This window comes from Lepeophtheirus salmonis, chromosome Z (genome assembly GCF_016086655.4).
Source record: "Lepeophtheirus salmonis chromosome Z, UVic_Lsal_1.4, whole genome shotgun sequence".
In the NCBI taxonomy this organism is placed as follows: domain Eukaryota; kingdom Metazoa; phylum Arthropoda; class Copepoda; order Siphonostomatoida; family Caligidae; genus Lepeophtheirus; species Lepeophtheirus salmonis.
Window position 1 is genome coordinate 14,139,219 of NC_092584.1, and position 23,657 is coordinate 14,162,875.

General features: G+C 27.5%; 1 protein-coding gene across 3 annotated transcripts in view; it reads left to right on the plus strand.

The window, feature by feature from the left end:
- The window catches only part of LOC121130482 (contactin-6), a 126,048-nt gene extending 105,713 nt beyond the window's left edge, over positions 1-20,335 (plus strand). Inside the window, exons 10-13 of one of the 3 annotated variants that reach the window (XM_071893720.1) lie at positions 8,772-8,933; positions 11,138-11,334; positions 19,587-19,742; positions 19,798-20,335. In XM_071893720.1, coding sequence (XP_071749821.1) covers positions 8,772-8,933; positions 11,138-11,334; positions 19,587-19,742; positions 19,798-19,959 — 677 coding nt within the window. In that variant the 3' untranslated portion in view covers positions 19,960-20,335. Of the gene's footprint in view, positions 1-8,771; positions 8,934-11,137; positions 11,335-12,956; positions 13,274-19,586; positions 19,743-19,797 lie in introns of those variants that run through there. The other 2 variants (XM_071893722.1, XM_071893721.1) reach the window with 2 other exon arrangements.
- The last annotated feature ends 3,322 nt before the right edge of the window (positions 20,336-23,657 follow it).

Sequence of the window (23,657 nt, forward strand, 5' to 3'; positions counted from 1 at the left end):
TATAAAATGTTATGATATGTTAAAAATGTCTAACTTTATTAATGTAGTCGCTTAAAAGCTCACCAAAACTGCTTAATTTGCTAAGATCATCTCAACCCGATTTTCAGCGTCACACAATGAAGTTTCGTTACACATACATATTAATAATCTTTAAAATAGAATATGTGTATTTTTTATACAAATCTAGGTAAAGAACGATTAAATTTAAATATATACTTTTTGTTTTTACATGTTATAAATTTGAATTACTATAATGTACATACTCTTACTCAGAAGTGTAAATGTATTTAAGTCGATTAAGACCAATTTGTTAGAGCATGCTGGGCTTGCTCTACGAGAAATAATTAAACATTCAAAAAAACGAATCATTAATTATTTATTGCTGTTAAGCGAAATATATACTATACACAAAGCTATATAAAATAACATTTAAAAATGTTTACATTCATTTAAAAGCCTTGTTTTAGGTAGTTCGGTATTTATATTGTATTAAAGTAAAATAATTTATAGATGGTCATAAAACAACTATATTTATGGAATGGGCCCAAAAAGCATATAAACTCTTTTTTTCTAATAGTTATTTTCAAGTACTTAGGCGAGAGTATCATTACCAAAAAGGAAAAAAAAACCAAATATAACTATAATTAATTTGTTAAACAATAATCCGTTTTTGTAAATAAAAAATAAAAACCAAATATAATTTGTTAAAATGTGGAAAATGAAAGCAATTACAAATATGTAATATTTTAAAAGCCTATCTTTTTACAATATTAATTGATTGCTACCCATATATTTAGTCATATTATTTGATGTACTGAATTAAGCAGCATTAGTATATGAACATTATATTTCAATTAAAGTTAAATGCAATTTTAGTTCGTGGCATTTCAATGTACAGGGTGCGAAATCTATATGTGCTGCAAATAGGATTTTATTTAAATGCAATATTTCTCCAACCAGTCATCAGATTACAAATAAAAAACCATATTCTGAAAGCTTGATAAATTCCTTTAATCTCCATTGCAGTCTCTATACAGGGGGAGGGGGAGCACGAGCTTGCCTTCACTTATTGGTCTCTTGGCAAATCCTGGAATTCTTTCTTGATCTGACTGATAAGTTCATCTTTGTGTTGAAGGGGATTCGGTTGGTTTATCATTCGATCGTGCCCACAAAAAAATCCATCATATTAAGATGCAGTGAGTTTGGAGGCCAAAAGTCCGGGAAGATGAAGTCGTCAAAACTGTCGAAGAACCATTTGAGACTTTTTTCGAAGCAATCTAGGGCTTCACCTTGGTCTGTAGCACGTCCCTGTAGCACAATCAGTGTTGGCTTTGAGGCCTTGTATGTAGCACAAGCGGAGTCATAGCATGTCCTTTTGGAACTCTTTACCGCAAATACCATAAAGTGTTTCAAAATCACATTTAGAGACCTCAAATTTCTTCATAACCTTGCGAACGAACGTCTAACTGAGTCTCAGAGTTGTACCAATTGTTATGTTGTCGATCCCGGCGTCGATTCCAAGGAGGACTCAAATACATTTTTGGATATATCTTTATACAACTTTTGCAAATTTAAACAAGCTATCCATCAAAAAAATATACCAGCTCCCTAAGTGTATGCTTTTGTCAAAAAGAGCGTTCCCTTGTGGGGATATATCTATTCAAATAACAATGTGTAGATTAGTTTATTCAAAGTAAGATTGTCTTGTGTATTACTTCATGGATTACTCTTACATTGAATGTTACACTTTGTTCCTTTACCTTTTTATGTTCCTTTAATTGGTCAGATGCAGTGACATTGATCAATTATATGAAAACATTAACATTTACTTTTACATTGTATTACATTTACTCCATTTGACCTAGGAATCTTCTTTCAAGTCCAATAACAATGAAATAAAATTGAAAGTAGTATGTTAACAATCACTTCGTTGTTCAAGATAACAGTATTTATACCAACAAAATCAAAATATCAGTAAAAAATTTTTGGTGGAATAAAGTATTGCCGTTTGATTTAGAATATCATCTACATACTATGTTTTATTATAATAATGAATTGATTCTGGTAACCTTTTTTGCCAGACTAACACTTTCACACTTTTAATTATAGAGCTCAAAATTATAAAATTTTGTCCTTTTTTCCTTGATAAGAAGTCAATTTTTTGCCATTATTTACAAAAACTTGCTTGAATTAAGTGTTTTTTTGGTAGCCTTTAGTTGAGGAAGTATTTTTTGCAAGTTATATGTTATAACATTTATTTTCTTATAGGGTTCTATTAGCTGCAATTATGACAGATTTTGAAAAAGAGTTATTTGTTGGTCTTTGAAAATATTGTAGCAAGTATATGAACGATTCAGCAAACTACAAAGCAAATTTTTATTTAAAATTTATCAGGCTTACTTGTCAAATTATGAGTAAATGAATACCTAGCACTTGTTGGGTATAGTTACTCATCAAAATTTAATATTTTTATCTGGCCTTTATGTTGATTAACAATTTTCAATGAATTGATTCCGTACCGTTGAAATCAAGGCAAATTAGTCGTTATTGAGCTATTTTAATCTTGTGGAACAAATATAAAAGCAAATAAATATCAATAATTTCTTATATCTATCGCGAGGTAAAGTATTTCGAAAGAGATTGATTCCTTATTTTTTCAAAAAATGACTTCAGTCGGCTACCATTTTCCTAAGATTCCTCTTGCATATATTGTCATTTAGCTGTAGTATTTCTCGTTTGCTGGTTGTCCATACATCAATCTTAAGTTTGGAACAAACCTCAACTATTATACATCTTACAATATGATCAATAATATAATTATCGATACGGAGTTCAAAATCTGATAATGTTTTATCTGAAATGATGTTCCGTTATGAAACTGATTATTATGATTATTTTATATTGTTTAAGACATTATTAGGGTCCTTAAAAGATCAGCGCAACACCTAATCAACTTCAAAATGGTTTTTATCTATTAAGGGGTCAACTCTTTCTATTTCCTATTTGTTTTTGCCATATTGTCTTTGCCAACATTCATCGACTTTCCTAATTATTTGGTAAATATGTGTTTCTTAGAAGGCATATATTGAGCCATGTGATAACATTCCAGCATTTCTGGAAATGTTATATATAGCACTAAGTTCAAACTAACTACGTATATCATCTAAAAAAACTAATATCTCATTCATTCAATGAATGTTTTTTTACTTGTACACCTTAGACAATAAAAGGCGGAAGCAAAATGGCTAGTTTATCTAAATCTATGTTTTTATTTATATAAGGAAGGTTGACGATTCCTTTCTAAAGTTGTTCATTCTTGTCTGAAATCACTTGAAGCTATTCATAAACAATTGTAGAGCAAAAGGTATTCAAAATGATTAAATATCAAATATGATACCCACATCTGTCTAGATAGTGTTCACTATATCAAAGAAACGATTACTCATTTTAATTTTGTTTTTTGTAGTTAATAAAATGAACTATAATAATTAAATAGTTTTTAAGCAAATACAATCCAGAAGTTTCTCACAATATTTCATTATATTCCCAATGGGTATCAAAAATGATACTATCGTCGTTATTGGATTCATCGATTATAGATAGGGAAAAAATTTAAAGTGCTGTGACGTTTGCACATTTTTGCCTGTAAATAGAGTTGGAAGGTAATAAGTTGATTAATATTCATGTAGTTCAGACTAATTTTTGTCAAAAATCCTCCTGGTTTGCAACCCATAAAATTTTTGTACATTCCACTTGTATTAAAATGAATATATCATACTTTTCATTCAAAAGCTTACACTTTTCTAATTGAAAACATGTTTTAAAAAATACTGTATTAATAGCTATACTTATATTATTAATGAAATTGTGTTAGAATACTTTTTGGCAAACTTAGTCTAAAAAATGGGAATCTTTTTTTTCTTTTTCTTTTTTTAAATTAGGAAATACATTTTAAATGTTTCTCTTCTTTTTTTTTTATGCTTTTTGAAACCAAATCCTCTGTTTTCATAATGATATCATATTGTATATTCGAACGATGCATTGACTTAAGATATTTTATCCCATCTTTCTTTCTTTTTGCACATGCAAAATAAAAATCCCCTTCAAAATGATAATCTACTTTTGATAAATGTATGTATGTAATACTGCAAAAGCTAAATTTTCTCGTATTTTTATAAGTAGCTATATAAAAATATGATTACAATAGATTATTATGATATTCAATTTTTTTTTATTAAGTATGAAGTCCTTTAAAAGATGCTTAAAATCACTATATATTTATAATTAATTCCTTTTATTTTAGTTAATTATAAGCATTGTAAATCTATTTATGATTCAAGAATTAAATTTATTTATTTTATAAAATCATTTCTATATACAATTTAAAAAATTGATTTTGTTGTTAAATAGGTCATGGGTCGATGTGTTAAATAAATGTCCTAGAAAGTGGGAGTAGCTTTTTGTAGTTGGTAAACTGAACAAGCTTTTTAATTTTATAAAGCTATTATCATTATCATTTAATTCTTGAGAAGTGCGAAAAGTAAAAATGAGCATTTTCTAGGGAGTTAGAAGGATAATTCCTTGCTGGATTTCCTTCCTCTTAGAGCTACTTGTAGCTAATTTAATAAAACGTCAAGCTACTCTTATTCCAAACATTATTCAAATTGTCAAAATTACCATTTTCGTTTTCTTTATTTTTTACATATCGGCAGTTAGGGAAGGTCACTAATAGAATTTTAATATAAGAATATTTTTCAAAAATTGTTAACTGATTTATCATTTTTTCCGACACTAATATAAGATGATTTTATGGGGAAATACGATATACGTCCTTTGACATATTATTTTTTTTTTAATGTAATTGGAGAAAATAATTGCTATTTTTTTAAAACTGTTTAAAATAAAATAATAATATATATGAATCTAAATTTATATAATAATATTTTCCGGATGACCTTGTATTAGAATAAAGTTTCTTCTAGAATAACTTCTTTTTTTCTCTTTTTTTTTTGGACTTTGGTACAACTATATTTTAACTTATTATTTTATAAAAACCTTAGTTTTAATTTTGTAACATAATAAATACAATATTCTTCAATATTACGGTAAAATCCTTAGGTGTTCTTGTGCATCTCAATTTATATCACAAAACTTGTACTTTTCAGTTATGTAATTAATTTTCGGTTGATATGGGTCAGTATAAAAATAAGAAAAATTTATATCAACAAGATGCAATTTAACATAAAAAAAAAAAAAAAAAAAAAAACTCAATCACTTGGTCTATTATCTTAATTTTTGTGGACACTCGAATAAAAAATGTTGAGATGTCTCCAGTTTACAAAAGAATTATGTTTATTTTCCAGTGTTTTACCATGTAAACTACCCAAGGTTAGTAAGTTAGTAAGTACTCTGTACTTCATCCAAAATAATGACTACCCTTTCATACTATTAAGGCTTCTGATTATCTCCCCGACCGAGGCATTAAAGCCAACCCTAGCTTTCTTCTTCTGTATTAGATCTAAAAATTGATTTTGTTTTATTTTCCCACTAAAAGAATTTTCAGCCTATTGCTTGTAATCATTTTCATACAATTAAAAAAACTATCTCTCGGGCCAATTTCTCTTCTCTTAAAAACCAATTTCAATACAAAACCTATTTCAAGAACGATATTTAGTTATTTTTCTTAATTGTAGACCAGCACTCACCAACCTTTCATTAATTTAATTATAATTAACGGTCCAGTGACAACTGTTACTGCATAAATGAAATATATCCCTAAACTGTTTTTAACTATTGCCTTTTATGGGCTAAATTAGGAACTTCCTTACTAGAACAACGAATATATTATTGAATGATTACATCTTTTTATTAAAAAGTATGTGGAATGAAATACAAAATCATAGTTGATTTTTTTCCATTTAGATATATTTCGAATAAATATATATTGGTTTGAGTGAATTTTCTTGGGATAAACTTCTCTTGGGATTATCTTTACTCGATATGAACTTACTTAGATGTATCTAGGATGTAAGTTGTTTCAAAAAAATAATATATATACACATATATTTGGTTATATATGATTATAACATTATCGGAATGAATTTGTTTCGGAATTAAGTTTCATCGTGATAAACTTTTTTTCCATATTTACTTGTCTTGGAGTGAAAAGTGGAATAAATAAATATACTTTCTCAATAAAAAGAGTTGACAGATTTGATCAGCAAAGTCACTACTGACCAGCTTAATATAGAACACCATCCTTTCTTTTATCTAGTTATCCCTCCATTCACAGCTGTTATTGCATCTAAGAGATCAACTCCTCATATGATATTTTCTATATTTACAAACACTATAGGGAAATGTCAAGTTTATATACTTGAAATATCTTTAGTGTGAAATTTTTTTGTTATAAATCACCATGCTTACTTTACTGGTAAGAGGTTCATTTTTGAACCACCTAATTTCAAAATAAAATAAAAAAGTAAAGGAAAAGGAATGAAAATGATTAAAATTCCATTTTAAACATATCAACGATCACAAAACATTTCTAATTAAAATTTAATATACCGACTTGACAAGATATTTGCCTTTTCCTAGAAGCAATAACTTTGAAATGAACAACACTCTCAATTCGAACTAGAATCTTGTTTAATGCGGCCCTCCAGTAAATCATTGTTTAATTTTCTTTTTTAAATAGTATTATGTATACTTCTTTTATTTTAAATTTTTAAAGTAAATTTTGAATATTTAAAAGCAAATTGTACAACCCACTCATTTTACATATTAAAAAAAATTATGTAAAATATATTTTTTGCTTATGGTAAACTTGTCTTGAGATGAAATTTCCTACGGCTGAATTTTTTTTGCGATGAACTTGTCTAGGAATAAATTTGTCTTGTGATGAACATGCCTTGAAAAGTGCACGTTGAACAATTCAGCAACCTTTTTTTTTTAGTATTAACCTTTAAGCATAAGCTTATCACTAATATTGTTGCATTGTTATATCTTAAATCAAAACTACTTTACAACATTCATCCAGACAAACTTTATTTTATTAACAACGATAAACTTTCTTTCAAACAATTTTTTTTTTTTCATATAATGAAATGCATTTTTGACAAGATTTCAATTAGTTAAAAAAATTTATTTTCATTTCTTAAAAGGCATTGTTTTAAATAAATAAATATCTTCATAACTAAGTACCATTATTTATAAGTTGTTCTTCAAAAAAATTGTTTTGAGTATTTTAGAGTAGATATGTACATAAAAAATCAATTTAAATAAATTGAGTTGTTGAAGGAGAACAATAACAAATTCTAATTTTTCCTTCAATCTCATAATTTAAATAAGTTTTTGTTCTTCTTTTCATATTTTTTTTTCCTTTTGAAGGAGACAAGATGAGTTTTAATCAACAAAGAATATAGTCCATACTTCTTTTTAGTTATCTGCTCACAATTGGTAACAACTATTTTTATTAGAATACTCAGAGTATTTAAAAGTTTTCTCTGTTAATCTTTTGTTTCTTTCCTGGGATGTAAATACAACCCCAGATAATTAAGTATCCTGGCATTAACTTGTACACATACTTATTGTATTTATTTTTTTAAACTCAACGCTCCGTTTGTAAACACCCTTTTTATAAGGCTGATGTAAAAAATAAAACGTATGTAATTTAAAGAAAATACTCGTTGTGGATCTGGATCCAAGGTACTCAGGTACGGTATATAAAAACTTGTATAACTAAAAAAGTCCAAGATTGAACAAGATCCAGTTACTCAAAATCTTAGGGATTTCAAAAAAAAATCCGGGGATTTTTTGGATCTTTAAAACCTTATAGTGTTTTTTAATCTAAATATATAAAAAAATATTCATAATGAAGATTAGGTATCTTTTTATTTTGCATTTGTGATTAGAGGAATATCCACATAAACAGTTGCCACGCTGATGAATATACCTTCACTTTATTATGCATTATTTACTTGGAAAATAAATAAACAGAAGAAAAAATCCAAAGAAGGTTGGCAGTTAGCAAATTATTATAAATATTGAAATAATATTCAATTACAGTTGAGGAGCCAATGTGGCTTTATATAAGATGTGTCGAGAAGAGATTCTTTGCTTTTGTTTACAATTGTACTGGTTATTTTGATGATGTCATAGGGGAGTCACTTCAGAGGTAAATACAAATTTATGCAGCTAATTGTATGAATTCAAGTTGTACTCCGTAAACTACATAACAGGGAGCTACTTTTAATAGAGTCTTATTTAATAATCAAAACACTCAATAAAAATCATATCCCTAAGTATAATATGTGACTGCTTCTAACTTGAAAAAAATCAATTTTACTATTGGGGAGGCAAAAAAACCCCCAAAAAAGTACTTTTGTTAGGATATGTGTGAAGTAAATAAGTATACTACGATATATATTTGTTTTATGGCATATTACTACAATAAGTAAATAGATATTTCATTGTTTCAATAGCTTGCATGACAATATTTTTTTCTTTTTCAAATATTTTTTCTTCAGGAAGTACAAAAGAAAAAATAAGTGAGTATTAGTTTCCTATACCTTGGCACAATAGGAAACGAATAAAGAACGAAAGATTTTTTTTTTTGTTGTAATTATGTGTAGAAAAGCTGAATGAAAGCAAAATAGAGATTAATTATATAGACACTTCATTACCTTGAAAAAAAAAGACTGACTAAACCTTTTATTAATATATATTTGTATAAAAAATGAATAGGAACTAAAAAAAACATATACTTTTAGGGATCCTGTCCGGAATCGTTCTTGTGCTTATGATGGTTGCAGTCATAGTGGTCGTTATAATACGGAATCGATCCCTTGGTAGTGATCCTACATTGAAGACACATATTGCTTTTAATCGGACCCTTGACTTGGATATAGATCAAGATCCCCGCAAGGATAAAGGTAAGAAGATCCTTCACTACATACATAATAAGGCTCTGCAATAAAGTTCAGGTCTTGAAACGCCTGCCTGCATTTAATAATGTTACTTAAGCTGTAGAACCTGAAAAAAGACCATTATAACTAGTGGTTTGTTGGTCCTTATTTATTCGTTCCAGTCCAGTCTTGAGACCGGCCCTTAACTGTTGCTTCTAGGAATTTTTCATACAAATATCGATGGTTTATTAAGGCAAATAAGATACATGAAATATGTATTAAGATTATTGCACATATTTCGTAAAAATTATTATACTATCTGTAATAATAGAATATTATAAGTGCATAAATAAGAACTTATTCTGATTTCGTAATATAATTTATATTATTATATAACTGAATAATTAAAAAGATGAAAAACAAGCGATCAATTTTACCTTTTTTTAAGTACTGACAAGTGGAACTTGACACAACATTGACTATAAACTTCACAACTGCTAGCTTTTTCCGTTAGAACCTTATTTTAAAATACCCCGTATAAGAGAAAAGTGACAATTCAGAGCCGTATTTCGACCTGAAATATCTATATATAAGAGATTAAAGTTAATAGCAATATATAAAAACCATCTAAAAAATTAATTATTTATTAGGTTACCTTCAATGCAGTCTCTATAAAATGTGTTTAATCATACAAGAATCAAGTAAAATGAAGAATGAAGCAAATATTTATTTCAAATACTTTATATATTAGTTAAAAATAAAACTATTGTTACAACTTCAAAAGATTTCCTGTCAAAAAAGAAAAAGGTTGATATTAATTGACTTTTTCAGTGTAGCTTATTATTTTCTTATAGAATATTTAAGTTATTATCAATGTGAGGCTGCGTTAGAATGTTCCTATATTCAATATAAATGAGTCAATTATTTGACTAATTGTACTAAGTAATTAATATTTTAGAAGCAAGGATTAATTAAGATTAATCATAATCTTTATATGCTTCATGCCCAATGTATTTGATATATATATTTATTGCAGAATTATCTAATCTAATTGAATTATTTGTATGTACATAATTTTGAAACTTTTTCAGGTAACCTACTTAATTGCTTATTTTGTAAATATTTTATAAGAAAGTTAAAGTTCAACTAAAAAAATTTATAATATCGATCTTAAGATGTAATACAAGATTTTTTAATCGGTTTTTGCGCGATTGGGTCCATATTGTATTCACTGTATTCAAGATAACTTTAACCTAATGTATCCTTTCAATGATGCTTTTATCAATTTTTATTACTATTTAATTTCCTGTATGTTGTTACTTCGTAATATGTATCTAAATTGTAGTTCTATACTCTAAACATGTAATTTAAAAAAAAAAAAATGCCGTCATGGCCAAATCTATGGCATTTTAAGGTGTTAATGATCCTTTTCGTATAAATGTGGCTTTTAGCATGTGGGCCAAAAATTATGTTGCATTGTGTAATCATTGTTTCCCTATATATCAAGATACTTGACACGTTACTGTCAAGTTTATTTGGCGTCTCTTGCATTATAAGCAAAGCAATACCAAAAAACGAGTAATCTTAAGATAAAAAATGCTCTAATCTTGAGAATATTTCCTTGGCTTATATATTATATAACATATTACTTTGCAATTTACCCTTTGGAAATAGAGCCACAATTAACATTTCTTCAATATTGATCTTTGTAATGTAAGCAATTTTTCCCTTTATTTTGCAGAATTCCCCTTGTTTATTCAATTAAATGGGTGAATTCATGGACATCACATTGATAGTCATAGATTATATGTTATTCTCAGTGACCTCCAATAGACACACAAAAAAGTATTGTGCTTAACAAATAAAATTGTATACAAATATGTCACAGTTTCCAAGTGATTTAAAGCTTTGAATGTTCCAAATGAGTTAGTATGGCTCTTTATTACTAAGAATTGCTATATAAATTATTAAAAGATGAGAATCAACTCCTTTATCTTTTAAACTCAAATTCTTTATTATTTATCTTTATTCTTGGATCAAAGTATTATTACATATACACCTTATAGTTTAAATTTTCATGCATCAAAGGAACATAAGCATGCAATATTTTTTAGCTAATATTAAAAGATGTTGTCAGATTAATTAACAATCTTATATTCTATTAAATTTATCAAATCTTACGATTTTGTAATTTATGTAATTAAGTGTTTCTATAATATTTTTCCTCTTAGATTCCACGTATGAAAAGCTTAATGATGTCAAATTTGAAGGGATTTCTTCAATGACCTGTGGAAGAAGTGGAGGAACTATGGAAAAAAAGAAAAACAGACATGATATTTTAGGAGGAGGACACTCCACCAGTACTCTCCCCAAAAAACAACCCTCCATTTACATATCGCCAAAGCATTCAACTCTAAAGAAATCACAGGTAATATTTATCTTTGACCTCCTCCTTTTAAATAATTAAACATTTTTATGGAAGACATTTTTCGACATTGACCTTGAGATCTGTTTTAAATTTATTTAAGGTGCAAAATCTAATTATTCTTCATGGTCAGATTTTTTAGTAATCTGTGTTAGTAGTAATTTGGAAATAGAATTGTTTAAAGTCATTTTCATCTCAAAGAAAACTTAAAACATAAATAATATTTAAGTTTTTCATTATTTCCCGAATTTTTTACTGTTTCTGTGATTTGCAGTGAAGGTTATTTTACGTCTGAAAAATTACTAATTTCTGTAGGGATTTATAAATTATGAGATTATTCACAAGTAAGGGAGAAAATAAAAGCCTATTATGTATAGTAGAAAGCCTCTTATTTTAAATATATATAAAGTCCACATTTAAAAGGTTTTGTAAGATTAAGGGATTTTTGGGTTGTATAAGGGCAATTGGTTTACCCTGGATGAAAATTGTATAGTGTTAAAAATATAATATTTTACTTTTAAAAAAATTGGGACAATTTTTGTTATTGATGGAGTGTCGTTAAGATGGACAGCAGTAAAGACAAAATAAGCTATATTTTTTTTAGTTTTTCTTAGCCTAAGGCGAAAATACAGGTCAAGCGGCTGAAGATGTTATAGTTTATGGCCCTAATACTGTATTTTGGTTTTTTCTATTCTCTTCCAATAAATTTGATGTCAAAGACGGACAACTCTCTGGAAGGACAATTGTAGGTAATGTTTGATTTAATAATGGAAATCGTCAAGTCCAACATTCAAGTATTCTCTTTTTTGATTGTCAAGAAGATAAACGCTAATAGAATAGTTTTTTCATGTTCATTTAAATAAATAACCTTATATGGATTTTTTTAGTATACCTATTATATTATAATTAAAAAGCAATACAATAGGATAGAACGGGGTTAGTTGTCATACTTTTTACATATTTAACAATCTTCTTTTGACCTAAGATTTAACTCAATCTATGCTACAAATTGTCAAGTAAATATTTTGATGTATAGGTCATTATTGTCAATGTTCATACTGTCCAAAAAGTATTATTTGGTTGATGTAGCTAATAATTGATTTTATTTCCTTTTACAGTTTTTGTCCTAAACAATTTAATGATTATATAATCATTAAATTGGAAATTCTAAAATCCTAATAATTCCTCCCATTGATACAAAAAAAAGTTGAGCTAATGAGCTGACGTAATTAAAGATCATTTTTTTATGAAAAATGTAGAAAAGTTAAAATTAGTTTTTTATAAAAACCCGGACATAGTACGGGATTTTAACTTTTCATAATGATTTCAAATAATGTTGATTTAGTAATTTTCATCAAAAAATAAATTAGACAAATTACATACTGTTAAATTTCAAGATAGATTTGTTTTAATTGTAATATTTATAAATAAGTTATATTTTAGAAGGAGTAAATATTTACTTTAAACTAAGAGCACAAAATCCTTCATTGCAGATCACGCATAAATAAAATAGTATTTGTGATAATCAACCAAGTCCTTTCCCAATACAAACATACTTCAAAGTCAATGTCAAATTAAACAAACAAAATTTCCCTAATTAAATATTCTATTATTTATCTTTATAGCCTAATCGAACAGACGTATTATTTATATAGAATTCTTTTAATTTGTAGATGGTTTATAAATGAAGTTACAATTGATTATGTGTACTTATGCACCTATACAATAAATGTACACATCCGATCCTAATCAATTGAAAATATATTCCTGATAGCTTTCTAATGATAATATTTGCTTGACAGTTAATTCTTAATTAATAATGCATTTTGATTTATTGATAAAAGTTTTTTGTTGTTCTTATTTTGAGTAGATAAAATAGTTGTATATAGTTTTCTACTATTTGCTAATATACCTAGATGAAAAAATAGATGAAGAAAGTAAAGTTTTGTTTTTAATATTGTATGGCGTGATTAATTTATTTAAATAAAAGTATTATTTATTTACAAAATAGCTTACCTTAGTATTTATAGTGCTTCAGGTCAATTTATAACATTTTCAAAAAATAACATGCATAAGAGTATATGTTAGGCCTAAGCAATGAATAACACCATGCAACAGCATTTTAGCTGGCAGGCTGAAACTCATATTTATTATTGTTATTTAAGCTGTAGAACACATCAAAGACTATTAAAACTTTCAACCATTACAGGTTTGGCCTTTCAAGCCTATTTAAAAATACCTAGATTTTACGGTATAACTTTGATTCAGTCCCATATTTCGACATGAAAGATAATATAGGAAAATTAAAGAAAATTTGTGAAAATCAAATATTTATCACTTAATCTTGATTATAATTAATTGAAAAATTGTAGGTAAACAACAAAAAATCGGCTAAAATGAGTGGCACTACTTAGAAGCTAGTATCATTTTTATTTTTTCTGCAATTTATACAAACAATAGACATTTTATTTCAAATTTTTTTTTCAATGCCTTTAAAAATTTAATAAAAAAAGCTGGTTAGGTAGCTTGAAAATAGATTATAATATTATTCCCCGGGGAAAAAATGAATTGGTTACGAGTTTAAAAATAATAATATATACTAATATAATTAATAATTTAGATTTAAGGGAAATAAACAAGTTTTCAGACGCTTCATATTCCAATTAATTGTTCTTTTAAAGTCCAAACCTGTAAAGGTTGAAAGTTTTAATGGTCATTTTCGTGTTCTATGGCTTTATTTTTTCTAGACAGAATTTGATTGAATGTTAAGAAAATGTTCAATTATTATAACACTATGAATTTTTTTGTTACTATATTTTAGAATGAAAATTCCAAATAAGGCTTTAATTAATTAAAATTGAAAAAATAGTTTTTAGTTGTTTGTAATATTACCTTAAAAGGGCTGAGGTTGAACTTGCTAGAGTTTCTACGTGTAAGGCAATAATTGGTTCCTATATGAAGCTTCAATTATACTCTGGGTACAATAAAGACATGTAGTTAAAAATCTACAACAAACCCTCAATTTTACGTCTTTTCTTACCACATTCAAAATTTAAATCCAGTTTTCTGTATAATTGTATTTAGTGTTGTGTCGGTCCTTATTTAGGGCCGAGTACTTCAGTCCAGTCCAGTCTGTACTTATATAGTCCAGTCTGGCCCATAAAGCCTAGTTTGGTCCCATAAAGTCCAGTCCCCCCTGTCAGTTCTTAAAGAAGTACTAAAATCGATCTCTCATTACGTCAATGAGTTTTTTTTTTTGTCCTTTTAATTATTCATTAATATAATAATAAATTATGTAACCAAGTAACAAAATAATATGTTCGTATTATATTGTATAACAATGATATATGTGTTATAATCTTAATAATAATTTAATATATCTTGTTTGGCTAACCATCGATATTTTTATGACAAATTCGAAGGACCGAGAGTCTTAAGGAACGGTCCGAAAGACTGCCTGTCCTAAGGACCGATGAGACCGATCCTAAGACTGGATTGGACTGTAACGAATAAATAATGTATAACGCAACACTAATTGTATGACTTCAGGAATTAAATAATAATGATAACCATTGATGAAAATAATATTATTCGTGGGTATGTTTAAAAAAAATATGAACGTGGTCACCCTGATAATTTAAGAGAAGGTAGCAGAGGTATCATGTAGAATAAGATATGAGAAGAAAGAAACACTCACCATTCCAGCAATGATATAGACAGGAATTACAACGATGCCGATCCTCAATTCTACTCCAAGTCTAACAAAAACAAACAATTATCGTCGTTTATTACGTTTGTCTTCACAAACTAGGGATAACTTTATACTTATGTCTTGAAGTATAAAAGGATAATGATAACAGTTTTGGAAAATAAATTAAAACAATTATTCAGGTAGTAACTACATAGGGACACTCCTCTTCCATTATCATATTATTTCCATTTATAAATATGTCTCTTTCTGTATAGGTATAAATTGTTTTGCCTTATAGTTAGTTCTGTGGTGATCAACCTTGTTGTATATACTAAAATCCCATTAGTTTCATATGAACATTCACCAAATCCGCTTTAATTGGACAAGCTACCAATAAGCATCATCTCATCAGGGGCGTTTCCAAAATTATATATTTTCTTTGTGAGGGGCTTGGTATTTAATTTTTTTAAATTTAAAATTAAATTTTCAGAAACGAAATTTCAAAAATCCACTGCTATTCACACAAATATTAAATGTTTTAAAAAAAATGTAACAAATCTATAGATTAATTTTTTTTTTATAATTTGAAAATCCAGAGTTGTATAGAAAAATATTTAAAAATCAGTAGCTGTTCCAAAAAAAAAAATTGAAATTCCACATTTGTTAACATAAAGTATTAACTGTTCAGAAGAAAGTAAATTTTTAATATTCATAGTTTTAGAAAGAAATCCATAGGTTTTCACAAAAAATTAAAATTTTTGGAAAAAAAAACTAATTTATTGAAATTAAATTTCAATAATGTAAATAAACATTAAATTTTTAGTAAAAAGTTCATATTTTTGGGTGTGCTTGATATAATTTTGGTAATGATATTACTTTCTTTTTTGTTTTTATTCAAGTGCATTACACTTCTCAATCATTGGCTGTTTATTATTTCTCTCTCCATTTAAGCCGCAAAGTCATTCACTTTTATATCACGACATGCTCTATTATAATAAGGAAAAGTGAACATGCGAAACAATTTTTATTTGGGATATAAAAATATACATAACATGAGGTATTACGAAAAATAAAGACAATTTTTGCATTATTTTATTATTGACTTAGTCTCATATTCATTAGAAATATGAAGATTTATATACATATTAATAAAAAATTTGCAAATGGTGTTTTTGAGCTTCTTAATCCGAGATGCAAGAGAGTAAAAAGAGATTTTAAAAATATTTTTCTAACACAAAGTATTTTTAGTAGTATCAGGTAATTTAGGAAAAAAAGTAAAACATAAAATATGTAGAAATAAAAAAGTGTGGAAGAAACTTTTATAATATGTGATCTAAACTTCTAAAATACATAATTATTGCATTAGTTATTGATGGTTTTTTTATGTATAATTTTATTTGCCAAATAAAGTTGAACTGATTCAGTATCAGTAAATAATATTGTATTATATATAAACTAGGACATACCTAGTTTATATATTTTATTTCGAATTATTTTATTAATGCTTTAAATAACTCCAAAATTTAGTACAACTTTTCGATCAACAATATTAGACTTACAAATCTTTATTTTTGTACAAAAAATGTAAGCCCTTCTGATAAAGAAAAAAATGATTATGACTTATTCAAATCAAAATATGTTGAATGAGTACCTTCTAAAAAATTCTACTTTAATTTCCATAATAAACTTCATCTTTACTCCACCATTCAAATGTAAATTTGCATTTCTAATATTGTCCCTCTGTTCGTATACTAAATCCCTCCCTCCTTTTGTTGAAGGGGATTATACACCATGTAGATTCGAGTGTATAGGGTGCAGAACCAAAAAATAAAATTGAATTAAAAGAGACCTGACTGAACATTTGTATGTGCTCATAAAAAATTTAATATTTTGACATTATTTGTTTAAATATATATCTTAGTTTATTTCATTTTGATGTTCGAAGCACTCACACGATACTGAAAGTAATGATGTAATTCGTGTGTATTTTTAGTTGGCCCACTTTTTTGGAATTGATAATATGAAAAATTAATTTTCATTTTTTCAGATGTTTTCATAATTGTTCAACTCTTGAGTAGTGAACTTCTTTTCATAATAAATTCAGTTAAACTTAAACCCAAATTGAACATTCGTGACGGAGAGTAACCTTAAGAATTTGTTTCGGAATTATCATTGAAAGTCCTTTATGGCCTCAAAGTAGCATTGAGGATCGACATTAGATTAATTCAAGCCTATTTCCTTGTTCTTCCCCCCTGAAACAGCTGCTTATAGCTCATCTAATTAAATGTCCTATCAGCTAAGCTGCTGGCCTCCAAAATAGTTTTCAAATTATCAGACCTACCATTTTCATTTCCGGTTTATTTTCTTTAAACCTGCCCAAAATGCTACAAATTAGCATCATGGGAAATAATTAATAAGAGCATTCATATGATGCTCTCAATAACATATATATACTTTTTTTAAATCATTGCGCCTGAATTTAGCCAATATTCACATGCTTACCTAAAGTATTCTAAGAAATGAACTATTTTCTTTATGGGAAAATATATTTTATGTAGGATAGCTATTCCTTTTAATTTTGGACTGGCGTAACACTTTTAATGAGTTTTTAAATTAGAGCAGCTAATTAATATTGGGAGTCTTTAATTAATTAATTATAAACATAATATATATACCTTTACATCTGTGCGAATATAGATTTTTTGTAACTAATTTTTACAAAAAAATATAGAATAGCGGAGATTTAAATATAAATATATGCTAGTAATTTAGTTATTTTAACATCCAATCATTGTAGACTCTTTGTGAATTTCTTCTTTAAATCTAGAAAGCAGCTATCTAAAAAAAAATCTCTATTAAACAAAACTAATTTGCTTTCTAACGCATATCCTAATATTTGGAACAAAATGTGTGCACCAATAATTGAGCAATGAATTTTGATTGCAGTGGTAATTGAGCATCACAATAAATAAATCGATCATCGTTTTTAATTCTTAATACACAAAAAAATATTCTGGGGTCAGAACTTAAACGTTGTAAGCGGCTAAATCAAATGAATTCATCTGATTTTATTGAAGAAGTATAAGACATTCAAATAATTGAACTTATTGTGAAGATATAGAGAATATAAAATCAATCTGTAAATAGATAAATAGAAAGTGGATATACAGTAATCGTCTCTGCTTTGTTTTACAGAACAGAAATTTGTTATAAGAGTGTCTTACGAGAGTTGACCTCTGATATATGAGCTTTGTTGTTAAATACACAAATTTGCTATTAAAAATCAATTGTAGTATTTATTGTTGGTTTATTAAACAATGACAACAGATCTTTGGTAAGGATTTGGACATGTTGTCATTTATTTAAGTTCTACAGCCCGAAGCTATAAGTCGACTGTTCTAATCATTTCTAGCTGTTTGAAATTAGCTGGCTCCGTCATACTCATTTTCCACATATACATATATTTTTATAATTTATTTTAATACACACGCAATAAATTCACTAACTTACTCTAGTCTGATCGCTTTAAAAAACCAACAGTGTGCCTTACATTTTAGTCAATTAAAATCGAAGTCAATTTATAGTTTGATAACTTATGACAATGTCCTTCTCAGTTCATAAACATTTTTTTTTGTATCAAGTGAAATATCTTCTAAGTAGTTTAAAAATTAACTTTGTTTTAAAATGTTGTGTTGGAAAATCCTAGCTTACAAGAAACTAAACTTATAGAAAAAATTAAATCTAAAACTTCAAATAAAATTATCTATGAGTCATAATCTTGACACTTCCAACATTTGATTTACAAACCAAATTAGAACCAGTTTTATTACACCTTGGGATTGGTCATTGAGACTGTTGGTCCTTTTGACTACCAGTCCTAGAACTGATTAAAAAGCTTTGCCTTTACTCATTAGAACTTTAATCATGTGTTATATACACTTTTGTCGATGCTATTGATTAATTAATTATCATTCATACCTCTAGATCTGTATAATTTAAGCATTGCATATGATATAAAAAATATCAATAAGCAAAATTGTCGTTTATGGCTTTGAAGGGGAGACAATTTATATAAATTTGCATCAATAGTTGATTTATTTAATATGGCTATAGTTGGTATATGGAGACTCAGAATATTATTGGCCAAAATTGAGTTATTTTCAACAGGTCTCAATGATTCTTAATCGTGTTTTAAATCTTCAATTATCTTCTGACATTCAAATATCACTCGCTCAAAGTTTGTGTCATTCCAATAAAATAATTTTTAGTGCTGGGTTTTGGTCAAATAATTTTAAACCGATATAAAATCGTTTTAAGAGAGAACTAATTATTTTCAAGCTCAATCAGGGTCTGTTTCATATGAGGACTCCGTCTTAATTGGTCTCACAAACCACTTGACTTCTTTTGAAAAATAAAATTGTAATTAATTAAGTGTTATAAGTTTATAAAATCATTTTGTACCAAACCCAAAACAGTTAATCTCAACGCTAATAATTGTATTAATTAAAAAGAATTAATATTTATAACCTTTTCTAACCAAAATTTTCACATTACTTCACATCAGACGCATAAGGAGGTCATGTTCGCAGACGAAGTCCAATACAAACCTGAGAACAATAATCGCATGGTTGTATACCCGCAGTATCATCGCCAGGAGGATAATGAGAGTAAAGATACCTCTCCAGATGACGGATATGCAAGACCTCAAAATTTAAAAGTGGTAATTACATCACAAATATATTATAAATCTAATCAGAAGCATATTTTTTTTCCAGAGCTATAAGGACATGGAAAATGATCACTTTCCATTCAATGAGGCCATTCCTGCCCCAACAATCATCAATCGTTTAAGTGAGGTAATGATGATAGATGATAAAGAGGATGACAGTTTGGATGAAGAGGATGACTCGATATTAAAACCTATCAAGCTACTATAATTCATTGTCTCTTCTGTTTAAAAAGGAATTTAAATAGAATAGCTAAAAATAACACTATTTGTGATATTTGAATATTAGTGATGGATTTTTTTTTTTTTGTTAAAAAAAAATATATATTATTGAACACTTATTTATAATTGAATATTTTTTTCAAAAATATTGATTTAAGGATGACATTTCTACGTATAAGACATTACATTTAAAAAAAAAAAAAAAATTTCATATTTTTATGCATAGAAAAATGTGGAATGTATTCAATAAATTAATCTTTAATCTTCTTTTTATAAATATACATTTTATTATTTGTAACGTAATTTTTATCTACATAAAGAATAATATATAATAGGACAATGGTTTATTGATCTACTACAAATAAGATTGCACTATTTGAGTCACTTAAATAGTTATCTCTTAAGTCAATTAAAAGTTGGGAATATGTCCCATAAAGATAAAACATGACGTGGACAAGAAGTTGATGCCATCATAATTGACCGAAAAATTCAATTTGTAGAAATAATAAATATATATTTTACCCACAAAGAGGGCGCTTCAAATATTTGATGCTCCACATGTTATTTACATTTGATTATATTTTTCTTCAAGGAACTCTTGACTTTTTGTTATAAAAAATATTATATTAAGTATATATTTTTGTGTGAGTACATGTTCATTACGTGCAGTCCAGTTTTAGGACCAGTCATGTGAGTCCTTCGAACTGTAAGTAAAATAACTGATTAAAAAATTAAAATCTGGGATGTTGTCAAGGGTATAAACTTATCAATTTTATCAATAATACGCCGTACTGAAATGGAACGGACCGTAAATGAACCAGATAGAACTGTATTCTGTAGTCCGAAATAAGGTTAAACACAACACTATGAAGAAAAGGTTTGCCAGAATTTGATGGAACACTTGTGTACCTCTGGGTGTGAACGGTAATTTTGTATTACGTATAAACAAAATACTGAAGTTACGCTTTGGAGTTAAATTGTAAGCATTTATTAATTCTTTTGATATACTTATTATTTCTACTTCTAAAGAGTAATAATTCTACCATGAAAAATTGATTAATATTAATATGATAATTGCTTTACAGGTGAAACATAAAGAAGCAATTTCTATCTCCTACCAAGTATAAAGGAAGATTACAAGCAATACCAAAGTTTGATATTCTATATTTTTGATTAGACATTAAGTACATTTTTTTATTTTTTGTTCAAATTTCGGTAAATGTCCACTATGATTGTCCATTGTAACAGCGAAAGGTTCTTTTCCGATGCCCTTTCATATTGCTATTATTAAAATAATAGTAGCTGTCATGTATATGCTTATAATATTCTACAATTCCCTGATGATTATCGTGGAAAACTTTATGAAATGATTTTGGAATTGTGATTACTTCATTATTACCTACCAATTTTTTTCAGCTTGACTGATTAAGAAATTTATTAAATTGCATCTTGGTAAAGAATAAGAAATAAAATAAACGACAAAACTAGGTCTTATGTACTTTTAAGATTGTTTATTCAAAATCGGTGGATACTCCAGAGTCAGGCTCCAGAGTCTCTTTTAGGGATCGATCTAGTTTTTGAACACGTGGATATTTTAGATATTTACTAAAACTTGCATCCTTTTCGACTTCTTTATCGATATTTTATCAGGCACTTCCAATATTTCTGAAGAAGACTTTTCTAAAAATGGATTGAAAGTATCTGTTTGTGATGTGTCTCATCCTTCTTGAATCATAGGATTAGTTTTACTTATACAATTCATACTTTCCTCTCTTAGAATTAGTTTATTACATATATTTTTATCACAATATGACATTTATGTTCCCAATGAATTGTTTTTCTACATTACGTCTGATCCTTCCTCATTTATATTCTAAGTTACTTCAACTAACCGAGCAAAAAAGCTCACTGATTCCTTCACTAACTCCAACACTTTTCCAAAGCTATCTTAACATCACTTCTTTTCAAATTAATGGTAGCTGCTTCCTTTGAACTTTTATTTGGGATCATATCGATATGATCATGCCATTTCACAAATCAGTTAGCACGGTCACTTGCAAGGTGCCCGTCTTATAACATTTAGCACAGGTAATATACTGCCTAGCATAAGTTGGTCTACTTTTGAAACAGTTATTGGGAATAAAACCAGGTAGTTTATATCTTAAGGTAGCTTTTATAATATAATTATCGTTCCTCACATATTTAAGTCTCCCGTATTGAAAGCAACGTTCCCTAGCACGAAAAGCTATCTCTCCAATTTCCTTTATGACATCTCCAATATCCTCATGTGAAGAATTTATTAAAAAAATTATATTATATATAATTGGATATTCATTTTTGTCCTCAAGATAAGCCTTTAGACCTCTAACAGTTCCTTCAAGGTCCCTAAAATTCCATTCCTCTCTTCTAAAAACGAATTCATCTTCAACATGTACCAAATCCATTCCAATATCAAATGCTTCTAAAAATTATACCACAATAATCTTTATATTTCCCGGCCCTACACGAATTCCTTCGACATTTTTTTTTAAATTTCAGAAATGATGTTCTCATTGTCAAAATTAGTAGGTCTGTCAGGAAACTGGTCACCTTTGATTGACTTCTGGTATATAATAAGCCTGTTTTTATTAGCTTTAGATACAAGGTTCCTCTTCAGAGCTTGCACATATTTATATTCGACTGTATTTCCATGAGAAGACAAACTCATATTTCACTTATAATTCTCGCAATGTTATTACCTCAATTTCTAAATCTCAAAAGGATATTTTTGACATCATAATTAGTCACACAGAGAATGCCTTCCACCTAATGGAACTTCCGAAACTTTGCAAAAAAACTTCCGTCTGTCTTCAGATATACATATACAATATATTCTTTACCAAGATGACAAATGCTTTAGTCTTAATGAAATTAAATTTCAATCCAAGATGAACAAAAGACACGACTCACTCAATGCATCTGCTTGTTTTAATAAACTAAATATATTTATTTACTAAAATAGATGTTTATTTTGACGTATTTTAAATATAATAAAATAAATGTTTATTTTGACATATATAAAATACTAGAATATATATTCATTTGCTTCCTTGAAAATGAAATACCACTTGAGTTGTTTTTCCATCTTCACATTAAGAAGTATTTGAAAGACATGTAACTTTTAATTTATTTTCCTTAAGTACCCGTAAATGAGAGAATCTATATCCATTCTATTTATCAGGGGTTCAAAAGATGGCTAAACACATTTATTACTTTTGTGGTTCTGTTGTTACAATTTACAAGTGTTTGATTCGAATAAAAAAAAATGATTCCAGTTGAGCTCAAGTTTTTGAGTCATGTGTCAAGTCAAATTCGTGTTAGATCAATATATCAATTTCGCATTTTGTCGAGTTTGTTACATTGAATTGAGCGTCTAGTCAATTTTGTGCTTGGACAATTAAACAATTTTCAATTTCTTTTTGAGCTCAAAATATGAGAATTTCAACAAATTATGTAATGTCGAGTCTCCTTTTTGAGAAATATATATATATCCATTTTAATTAGAAGAAAACTTATAAAGAAAACATAATAATAAATAATTGAAAAAGAAAATTAAAAGTTTGAAAATTAGAAGTTTTATTATATTTACTTTGCGCAACTATAAGTTGAAGAAAGTTTAAACAGATCCTAATTCCCATCTTGCAAAGA